This window comes from Excalfactoria chinensis, chromosome 4 (assembly GCF_039878825.1).
Source record: "Excalfactoria chinensis isolate bCotChi1 chromosome 4, bCotChi1.hap2, whole genome shotgun sequence".
Taxonomy (NCBI): domain Eukaryota; kingdom Metazoa; phylum Chordata; class Aves; order Galliformes; family Phasianidae; genus Excalfactoria; species Excalfactoria chinensis.
The window spans coordinates 28,707,082-28,718,830 of NC_092828.1; the positions used below are offsets into that span (position 1 = coordinate 28,707,082).

General features: G+C 38.2%; 1 protein-coding gene across 1 annotated transcript; it reads right to left on the reverse strand.

Annotated features, from left to right (window-relative positions):
* Positions 1 to 331: 331 nt before the first annotated feature.
* On the reverse strand, positions 332 to 10,778 carry TLR3 (toll like receptor 3). The gene is made up of 6 exons (XM_072335881.1): positions 10,696 to 10,778; positions 9,339 to 9,523; positions 6,101 to 6,549; positions 5,080 to 5,271; positions 1,993 to 3,821; positions 332 to 1,344 (listed from the first exon to the last, which is right to left on the reverse strand). Exons 2-6 carry the CDS (start codon positions 9,484 to 9,486, stop codon positions 1,116 to 1,118), a joined length of 2,847 nt encoding a protein of 948 aa, XP_072191982.1. The 5' UTR covers positions 9,487 to 9,523; positions 10,696 to 10,778; the 3' UTR covers positions 332 to 1,115.
* Positions 10,779 to 11,749: the final 971 nt, after the last annotated feature.

The following is an 11,749-nucleotide window of genomic DNA, read 5'->3' on the forward strand; positions in this document are numbered from 1 at the left end:
GGACTTCCTGAACCAGTGAAAGTAGCCTACTTTGCTTTCAAGTCGTCTAGTGCATGCAAAACCCAGTTCATTAAATTTATATTTCATTATTATTCTTCTGTATTTTATTATCATGGGACACAGAACCCTACTGATTTTTTTTATCTGTGTGTATAACAGATCATAAAAAAGCTGCTTAAAACTTTAAGCATGGAACTCTTAGAAATCTATTTTCTAAAGCCATAGAATAGAGTTCTTGTCATAAGGGTAGTGTTGAAATTGACGAGGGAAATGCTAGGGGGGGAAAAATAGTAAATGCAAAAATATTCCTGAGCTAATGAAGGACCGAACAACAACAAGAACAAAAGACAAAAAGAACCATCAAAGGAGCAATTAAACATTAATAGGAATATTCAAATGACAGTCTAAAGTCTACCTTACAATAAATTGGACTCAGTGCTCCATAGAATTGCAATGAGCATCAAACACGATAAACATTTTGGATCATGCTTTCCTGGTTCTCTGCTCTTTCCAGATCAAGGTACTAGCTTATAAGTTTGAACCTTAATACTATGCAATTGTTAACTACCCTAGTCTCTGTAAAGTATCTCAAGGAAGAAAATGCCAAATGAATATATAGTAAATTACACTAAAGAATTCCACCAGATTTATCCCTTTTCAAAGGCTTCAGTTATAGAAATAATTTCCATGTTACTGTGCTTAATATAGAAATATCTTCAAGTTTGTTTTCTATCTATTAGAGATTTAAAAACAGGTGGTAGTTTCTATTCTGCTTTCTAGACAGGATTTGATATTTTATCATTGCATCCTTTTCTATGTACCCTGTTAAAGCAGAGAGTCCATGGCTTTTCTGCATTACATCAGATGGATATTTTCTCTAGGACTTCAGTCATTCTCACCACTTTTCAGAATTTCTCACATTCTTGATGCACAAACAGAAATGACTGTCAACTGTGATTACTTCAGTGCAGGTGAGCTACAATATCAGCAAGTACATGAACTTAGACAAGTAAACAAAAATAAGCAACATTCAGGGACTTATTCCAATATATCAAACCTTTTTTTTCCAGGTTTTACTGAAGACCTGCTAGTTTTCTATCATCAGAAAACTGAATTCATTGCACTTTACTATTAGATTTAAGTGCCATCATTAACTGCTGATGAAATGCATTGATTCTTTCCTTCTGGACTGGCCAGTTCAAGATGCAGCGAGATCTGAACATTCCTCTTCTCAAGCAAAGTGCATGATTCAACTTGTAATCTTGTATATTATGAAGAAAGATGAGTATGATGGAGTCTCGACTTTGTTCAATAGCTTGCTGTAAAGCATGATGCACCTTAAACCTGAAGGAAAAATAAGACAAAATTTTAAGTTCAGGCTTGGGGACAAACGACAAATAGATCTTTCGATAGCACACATAATAGCATGCTGTAAAATCAGGGTCTAAATTCAAAGTGAAGTCTTAATGTATGTTTTATGATATAAAACTCTGATTACTTACATTAAATTAGTTACTTTTAATTAAAGAATAAAGCATCCTCTAAAAATGTAACTTAAATCTACTGTCTTGACATAGCAAGGTTCCTTCAAATTCAAGATCACTGCTGAAGAGCAGTGAAAAAACTTTCTTAAAGTTGTATAAAAATGGATGCTAGTGATCACACCAATGACTGTTCTGTTTCAGTTTTAAGGAAAGCTATCTGCAAAGGTAACAGTTTCTTGTAAAAGAAAAAAAAGACATATGTATATATATATATTCAAATATGTATTAATTATTTTATCATACAAAAAAATTAATATATTCAAATATCTACTAATGTACATGTAGAGCAATTAAGTTTATCAAATTTGCAACTGTTCCAAGAGTAGGATATATTAAAGGAGAATTTGCATTGTATTTTTAGTCAATTTAAATAACAAGAAAAGATTACTCTGTTAAAAATCTGCTAATAAATTTTCCCCTTACATACAGTATTTTATATTCTACTCACTTCCTGCACCATGGATCCTGTAAGAGATGTTCAGTCACAATAAAAATAATCTTCCTGCTCTTTCTTATGCAGTTAATTATAGCTTCAAATTCAGATATTCCTGCTTCAAAGTCTCGTTCTTCTAGACAAAACTTTACTTGAAATTGCTCATTTTCTTCCAGAGACGTGAAGTTCGTCAGCACCCAATTTGTGTCCTTTCTTGCATGAATAACATAGGCATCATAATCAAACACTTCCTGTGGTCTGTCAAGCTCCTTAAAGCCAAGTATTCGATTTATAGAAATATTCCAGTAAAAAGCTATTCTCCACCCTTCAAAATGTATGAGAAGAACAATGAAAATGAATTGCGTCACAATAGTGGTAGTGATCACAAACAGAAGCTTGAATGGAGCGCTGTCCTTGCAGGCTGAGGTATCAAAATGCAACACCAAAGTACCGTGATATTTAGGCGGGGTGTTGCAAATGTACTGGGACTGCAATCCGGGTATATACGCTTGAGTGACATTTAGCCAACTGGCAAACCAAGCAATGCTTTCACAGGTGCAATCAAATGGGTTGGAGTCCATCTCTAGTCTTCTCAGGTTCTTGAAAGCTGGACCAAACACATCTTCTTCAACTGAGGTTATTAGATTTTTCTGAAGGTTCAATGTATTTAGAGAGGTTTGGTTATCAAATAAAGTTGCTGACAGCAAATTCAAATTATTTGAACCTAAATCCAAGTATTTTAACTGATGCAGATCCTTTAAAACATGAACTGGAATCTCATCAAAGCCATTTGATTTTAAATTAAGAACATGCAAATTGGGAAGGTCTTTTAAAAAAAGAACAGGGCCTCCTGGATTTGCATGTTTCCAAAGTCGAGCTAAATTATTGTGCTGCAAATCCAGAATACTGAGTTTGTCAAGTCCATCTAACAAGTCTTCCTTTATGTTTGCTATGTTGTTATTGCTGATGTCCAGGACTGTCAGATTCCGCAGCGGATGAAAAGGTGAAGGAGAAATTGCCAGATTATTGCAACCTACCTTTCTTAACATCAGTTGTCTAAGACTTGGAACAAAAATAAATGATTCACTTTGCAAAGTCACATTTTTGTTGTAAGAAAGATAAATATATTCTATATTATTGAGACCTTCAAACTCATGACCTGTGAACTCTTGATTAATTTCATTGAGACCAAGATCAAGAATCTTCAGTTGTCCCAAGGAGGAAAATGCCCCACTTTCTATTCTAGAGATTCTTGTTTTTGTGAGATTGAGAACCTGTAAACTGGAATTAGCAAGTGATACAAATGTTTTATTAGTTATTCTTTGTAAGTTTATGTTGCAGTTATAAAGACTTAGATACTTCAGGTTTTTCAGACCTGTGAACGTGTTAGTGGTAATTTGTTGAAAATTGTTATTATCCATTATAAGATACTCCAGGTGGTATAATGATTGGAAGGAAAAATCTTCAATTTTCCCAGTAAGTGACTTTATCAGATTCAGATGTTTAATGCTGGACAATCCGTAAAATAAATGCGAAGACACTTTAATGATGTTGTTATCCTCCAAGTTTAAGTACTCTAAACGTGACAGCCACTGAAATGAGTCATCCTCTATCACAGAGAGAGAATTTTTTGAAAGGTTCAAAACTGTGAGGTTTGTTCCTTGCAGTCCCTGGAGAGTCAACCTGTTAATGTGGGAAAGCTTCACATGGCTTAGTGAGAGGTTCTGAATTGCTGTGTTTGATAATTCCGTACAAAGTTTCTTTGTGTGATTTTCACCAAGTTCAACATTGTTCAGTATAAGGCCAAACAGATTTCCAATCACATGTAAACATCCTGTGTGAAACTAAAAGGAAAGGAAAAAAGAGTTTTGACCTAAATAAGAGTTACATTAAAAAGTTGAACCTTAAAGTCTAAACTTGGGAAGGTTATTCAAATGAGAGCATCAGACAGACTGGAACTCCTACACACTTTTTCACACTTGAGTTTAGACAAACTTCTTGAAGTTCTGTCTCATGCTCTAAAATTTGTAATACGATCATCATAATTTTGAGTAGTACTCCTTGTGAATAAGATGAAATGTTTCTTAGTGAGATGAGTTCGTTACAATTTTGTATTCAACCAATGAAAATATTTTCACTGTATCTTAGTCATCAAGATAATCTTTCCATATAACTTCCTTTGATTGGTATCTGCAAAAGAAGTTAACCAAGAAACAGTTTTTCTGCATGAGCACAATCTATATTCACGAAACACAATTCTACACACTAGCTTCCATGACATAAATCAGAAGCCACCACTAGAGTGCTGGCCCTTCATCTTGGTTTCAGATATCAGCCGAGTGATTAAATACTCCGATTATCAGTGTGATTCAAATGCTGCTCTCCAGATATTAGACTTGTAAAATCAGAGCAAGCTAATCTGGCATAGAGTAACCTTTGCAGTTACATCTACTTAGTCACACGCTGTACCCTTTTGCCAGTGTGACCATACATACATACAGCCACACAGAGAACCAGATAGGGAACTACCCTGGTCATAAGTTGACCATGCCAACAAAACAGTAATTTCCCCAGGTGATCTAGTCCATCTAGTTTGTACCAGTAGGAAGGAGTGAAGCAGCAATGGCAACAGAGAGAGGGGGATTGCCTCTCTCAACTATGGTACAAACTTATGCCAATTGAAAATATTCTTGCAATTGCAAAGTTTATACAGATGAATCAACTGGCAAAAAAAAAAAAAAAAGGAATTTCACTATACATTTGAGTTTAGAAATGCATCACTTTGCATCATTCTTCAATCAGTCCATAAAAAAGGCCCTGTATAAACTACACTTGATGAGGGTTCGCAGAGGTACTTGATCTAGCTCTTGCTTGAGGTCTCTGGTTTACATGGGACCAGCTCTTATTCAGTGATAGAAAAATAATTTTGTATTACCCCTGAAGATCAGGAGTAATCCTATATGCAATAGAATAGTTGCAGGTTTGATCTTGATAGATTCAAAATATAATCATAAAACAGAAGCCACACAATCACGTAGGTTAAATCAGGATAGTTCCATTTTATACTTACACTGGCTGAGTTTCTACTGAAATTCTTCCTACCTCTTTCAGGGGATTTGATGATAAATCAAGACTATTCAATGAAGTGTTGCTAAGAAATTTTAAGTCTTCCTTTTTTAACTCAGTGATTCGGTTGCTGTACAACACAAGCTCACGAAGGTTCTTCAGCTGTTGCTGCAATCCTAAATTTGCTGACTCCAAATGATTATGAGACAGATCCAAAATATTCAAGTTCTGCAGAGAAGATGTAAATAAAAGTATTAAAAACAAACAAACAAAAAACTTTTATGTAATTAAAAGAACATTCTGAAATATTGTACTGGAAATTGGTTACAAAACTACAATTAAAATAAGTTTGTCATAAAGAATGGAAGTTTTCCAGCTCCTGCAAGAACAGGCTTTCTGCAAGGTCCACAACTTCAGTTCTTCTCCCTGCACTGCTTTGTATATAGTCAAGAGTTAGCAAGCACATTTTATGTAACTTAATTGGAATACTGAGTGTAAAAGAAATGTTTGGACCTATCCAAAACATGTGTACTCATTTTCTTTTCTCCTCAGACCTTTCCTTTTATTTGACTCCTGACCAGAAATATGCTACAGATAATACTTAACCACATCTAACCTACCAGGAAAAACAAAGGCAACTAAAAACTTTTTCATTTTCCCAATCCTCAAAGCCATGGGAGAAGGTACATTTAGCTTAAGCACTGATCTTTACAGCCTGAGTGTTTACACCCTGACCTTGAGGATTTAGGCTAGCAACCGCCATTAGACCTCATGCAACTCAGATTCCTGACCATGCCATACTTCATCAGCATACATCCTGTATGGAGAGATGCTTTGACAAGATGCAGCGAGAAAAAGGGATGGAGAGCATTGACTGCCAGGACATCTGAGACTGCAGTGTATTCTGACACAATAAGCCACTAGGCCTTTTCTTTAAAAAATCAACAAAGATCATATGCTGGATATTGTCAAATGCAAATAGGCACACGCTTTGCATACACATGCAATAAATTCCTCATACATTATTTATCAGAGAAGGTGCATTTCCAAAACTTACCTCCAGGGTTTTGAAAGGTTCATTTTTTACTTCAACGATGTTGTATCCTAGATTGAGCTCAGTCAGGTTGCTGCAGGAAGCAAACACTCCATCAGGGAGTTCATGTAACTGATTGTGTTCTAGCTTCAAAATTTGCAACAGGGGCAAATTTTTGCACAACCCTGGTTGCAGTTTAGAGATGATGTTGTAGCCCGCATTTAAGTAAGTCAGATTGCTGTACTGGGTCAGATTTTCAGGAGCTAGCTTTTTTAGCTGATTATGGGAAATGTCCAAACCTGTTATGTTGTTTGGAAGATCAGAAGGAATTTGTGTCAGCTTTAGGTGACTACAGTCTGCCATTGTATTTCTGATTTGACATTGCTTTCCAGCTGATGCACACAGTAAGCAAACAGACACCAGTCTGAAAGATAAGCTGTTCCAGCAAAGAACAGAACATCCCATAATTTTATCTGCAAAGGCAAAATGAACACACGTTAACTAATCACGATCATTTTGACACAACTCATACCTTATGCCAAAGGCTTAAGCAAGACAGGCACAAAAAAATTCATGCAGTTTGAGCAAACACCATTTTTCACCCATGTGGTACAATCCATTTCAGTGGAAAAGGTATGTGTAATAACCTCTCTTCACTGAAAATAATCATGCTTAAAGACCTACTAACAGTTTGTCTATAACTAACACAAATTTCCAACAATTCTCCCTTTTCTAATTAAATTTGCATTGCTTTAGTATGCATATAAATAAATAACAATATATGACAAATAAATATGACACAGCCCCCTCAGTGTTAATCACCTATGCCCTGAACTTTAGCTGTGCTTAAAATATGTGAAGATATATGCAGTAAGACTGCCTAATATAAATACCCCTTCTTTACAGTTCTTGCCTGTTCTTTTTTCACAAGCCAGACATACAAAATTCTAACCATCTCTCCACCTTACTTTGTCTTTTGCTTGTCTAACTTTAGTTGCAGATAAAGTGGAAGAAGGAATAGCAGACTACAGAAAGGCATATGAGCAGAAAAAATGAATCTATACCAACCTTATGCCTCATTTAGCTAGGAAGGAAATTGAGAAGAACCAAGATCAAGAGAAAATGCTGTTTATAGATTCAAGGCATTTATTCAGACGCTTTCACAAAAACATACTCTTTTTCATGGAATCACTTTCTTTCCCCCCCAAGAAAACTTACAGAATTAACATATTCGACCTCTAGATCTCAAGTACTTCCATTAGGATATCAGAATCTATTCACCAGTGCTCTGATCTTCAACGGCACTGCCTCTTTAGGTATTATATTACATTTCTGATGAATCACAGACTTCTTCATATTTTATTCAGTTTCAATTTAGGCCTAATTCAATTTCAGTTTAAGACTTAAATTCATCTGTCTATCTTGTAATACAGCTCTATTGGAAGTGAAAACTAATTCCACACAAATTCTGCCCTGAACAGAGCTGTAAGAACTCAGAATGGTGTGACTCTCCTGCTCAGTCAGAGCTTGTCCAATTAAACATTTCTGCTGATAAAGAACATAGTTCGTTGTGACTTCTGTATCATTGTCACTTGAATTAGCTCCAACAAAGGAAGAGGAAATAATTCAGGTGTGCTTTCCAGCATGTTTTTCCTTGCTTTCACAGACAGCAGTAAGCTTAGGTTCTGCTGCATTTTTTCTTTAAATTAAAAATTACTTCTATTATTCCCTTTAAAGTGATGAGTATCTTTGCAGTCCCTGTATCCTTATTCTTACAGCCATCTGTCGTTGGATTAGAGAACCTGCCCTCCATCCTCAGTTCAACTCTCAGCTTGATGGTCTCCTAGTTGGGGAAAAACTGTGCAGCTACAGAACAGATTACAAAGAGGATTTTAACCTCATTAGGATTTGGGGGATCCACAACAGCCCCTCCAAAGACAAACTCTGAGGATAATTCATTGGTTCTGCAGGTCACATTTATCTACTCTTGAAAGCTGCCACTCATTAACACAATCTAGCCTTGAGCTCAAACTCCATGGTAAACCGTGGACAATGAAATGAAACTAAATCAGCACATTTGTAAAGAAAAGGCTTTCTGAAGTGATAAAGAAAAAGCTTTCTGAACTGATGTTTTAAAGAGAAGGGTTTTCAGCACAGTATCAAAGTGCTGCAATGAACTGATGCCGCAAACTTCAGCCCAGTGAGGCTTCAGAAGGTCAGACAGAAGAGCATTTGGCCTCACAGGGACCCCTGCTACAGGGGGAGCACAGTAGGACTGCTCCAGCAGCTCAAATCCACATTACAATGACCAGAGGAGGACCTTGAGAGTGTTTTCTTGGGAGCAACCAGACCCCATAGAAAAAGACCTTAGTAAAATTGAGTGGGAGCAAGGAGACAAACAAGGGAAAGGACTTAAAGCATTACAAAGCAGTGTGCAAAGGACTGCAAAATTCTGTTTAAAATAAGTCTTAATAAAAGTTAATTTCCTTGCTAGGCACTACATGTGGACCTGCCCTGCCTCTTGCAAATCAGACTGACTCATCTCTCACTTGTGAGCAAACAGGAGAGGGGAGGTGACAACAAACAATCCAACCTGGCAGTCTTGCAGATATGTACTGAACACAGCAGCCCATCCCTCCAGCTGAGGAAGATGAGATTGCACCCTAATTCTAAGTGTTCTCATTTCATCAATAAGTTTGCAAGAAGCAAGAAAGGCACTGATTCTGTGTGATTCTGTGTGTGCAGACCTGCTCTTTGGCTGACCTCCAATCAGACCAACAGGCTGCCTTCTTGTGCTTAGCTATTTTCATGGAAGGAAGTCAGGAGACAGCTTGAACTGCTTTATGCTTTCATTGGGAACCTGGTGAAGTAAATATTATCAGACTTAAAAGGCAAGGTTACAGAATAGTACTTAAGAGAAAACAGACAGAACTGGAGTTTTCAGCGATAAAAGCAACAATCACAAGAAATGCAGAACTGCAGCAGGGAGCCTCCAGCATCTTGCAGGGTGGGACATTTCTGCTCCCCCACTATTGCTTGTTTTTCTGCAGAACTCCCTCAGCCATCTGGGATCCCACCGCTGGGCATAAGCACCAAGGCGTGTTCTCATTAAGCAAACAGCAATGGCAATTGCTAACTTGCTTTTTGCAAATGTAAGAGAAAGCCACAAGCCATGAAATCGCCAAACTCCAGAGCGGAGCTTTAGCTTCGCCCTCTGACACCCTCGTTTATTACCTATAAGGGAAGAAAGACACGAACTTACCTCGGCGGGCTTCACCTCCTCCAGCGTGGGTCCGCAGGGTGCTGGTGCACGAAAACCGCGAGGTGAAGCCGCCCGGGGCCGGCAGGAGAAGTGAAAGTGAAAGCAGGGCGCGGCGCGGAGCTGCAGCTTGCAGCGCGGAGTGCAGCATCAGGAGACTGTTATGGCCCTGCCTGATACCCAAGTCTCTGGAAAGATGTGGGGCAATATCCCAGAAGCAGATGGGATGTTACTACTGTGGAAACGTTTCTCTTATTGTGAAAACAGTGCTCAGTAAACATCCTTTGGAACCGCATAAAGTATTCCTTCTTAAAAAGGGAGTTTATGAGACGGTTTATTAATTTTAATAAAGAATAACAAGACCTTTTATATTATATTAAAATTTAAAAAATTGTTTTAAAAAGTCCAAATAAAAGTTTCAAGTATCCTTTTAACATCATCACACAAATACAGAGGCCTCTCCCTCGGGAGCCCTCTGCAGGGCTCACCCAGCCAGACGCTCAGCACATAGCCACAGCACTCAGTTCAGCTCACATTCAGCAACAGCCTGACAGAAGTTACTCCTCATTCTTGGTGTTAAGGTGCAAAAACGGAAAGCAGAAACACGCTCTTTTGCAGCTGAAAGGCTCTAGGGCCTGTTTTATTCCCATTTCACAGCTGTGGGAAGAGCAAATTAGTTCTATGCTGCACCATGTGCTTTAGCACTGATAAATTAATCCTTGGTGCAGATGCTTGAAGTCACACTAAAATAATCTGAGGAGAATTTTCCCCTGTGTTTTACTACTCTACTGCTCTGTAATCTCTAGAAGAGATTGCATTGAGGGTAAGGAAGCACAATAATTAACAGCTTATGGAGAGTATTATTCCAACAAAGCAGTACTATGAAGTATTCTGCATCTTTTCTATCTCTGCACCATACTCTCTGTCAACATAAAAACCTGTGTTTTTATTTCACCTCTCTACTGATTCCTGCTCAATCATCTTTTCCCTTTATTGCATGATTGACTAGAACTAGTAGATATACTGTGCAAAGCAGACTCCAGGGTGCACACAATTGCGCACATTCAGCAAGCAGAGGACATGCCTATGCTCATTTAAGTGGCATGAAAACACATCAAGTTCTCAATCTTCCATAACTCCACTGTAAATTAAATGATACTTAGGTTTTCAAGAGCTGGAAAGGACATGACAAATTCATAATAGAGCATAAAGCCAAGCACATTGCTTGTCCAGAGAATATAGAGAAAAAGCCCTGCAAAATTAAGCAATACTTGAGAATGACAGCTCAAGTCAGTCAGTTCCGAATGATGACATAACTCAGCCAGGCACAGTCCTGAAGAGGTGGCCATTTCACACATACCTAGCAGCAGAGAGCAACCAGTTGTTGCAAAGACTTGGTTTATGCTTCTCTAGGATCTAAACATTGAAGGGTGGGGATGTGTGTGCTCACAGGGCACTCCCAGGACAAACATGCCACCACAGCTTTATTGTAGTAGGTGTTAATGAGGACTCAATAGGGATGTGACACAGCAGGACCTCCCCTGCTCTGTGATGGAAATATGACGCACGCTTAAGGGGCGTAGACAAAGCAAGAAGTGTACTTAAGGAGCTGTCACGCTGTAATAAATGCCATTTGTTGCATTCTCATATTGGTTCCTGTGTTGCAATGGCCCTAGCAAGGGTAGATCGTTAGCCCCCAAAGCTACACAGCTTGGCCTAGAACAAAGCAGAAAAGAATTCTTCTGATCTTAATCTGACCTTCAAACACAAGTGCTAATACAATAGCACATGATTATAGTTGCACTTCAGCATTTTCGTAACCTGCAGATGAGACTGCAGGCATCGAGGGGGAAGAGCCAAGGTAACAAAACATACACAGTCACTACCTGTGCTTATTAGCTGCATGGTAAAAACTCTACATGCTATAGTAGGGCTTAGACAGAATTTAGAGATCTACTGGAGAAGGAAAGCAGGGAGGTGTAATGTTAAGATCTTAGGCAAGGTTTGACAAGTGACATTCCGCAACACAAATCAAATCTTCTACCACTAGGGATAGAAGAATAGATGTTTTTCTGGCGCTGTTATAAGACAAATTCAGCTTTGTTCAGTTGAGCTGCTGAGGAATCTAGCAGGTCAGGTGCTTTAGGTTCTGGTAAGACTGGTCATTTAACACTGCTTATTTGGCACTGCAAGTTCACAATATCTGAATTACTGCATTAAATTTTTGTTGCTGCAGAAGAGGAAAAGAGCAGATCTGAGGCCTAAGATGCAGATACTTGAAAATGTAAACTATATACCCTAACTTCTGGGTGCTATTTGAAGACAGGAGAATATTTCCATGCATTTCTTTTCCCCAGTTGACTACACTGCCTGGGTGGGTGGCTGAGAATTCTGCCACTGTTTGGGACTAAAGC

Coding starts and splice junctions, on each gene's coding strand:
- TLR3 (XM_072335881.1), bottom strand. CDS start 9,486: ATGCTGCACTCCGCGCTGCAAGCTGCAGCTCCGCGCCGCGCCCTGCTT. Junction 6,550..9,338: donor AGGAGGTGAAGCCCGCCGAG/GTAAGTTCGTGT, acceptor TTGCCTTTGCAG/ATAAAATTATGGGATGTTCT. Junction 3,822..5,079: donor CATCAAATCCCCTGAAAGAG/GTAGGAAGAATT, acceptor CTTTCCTTTTAG/TTTCACACAGGATGTTTACA.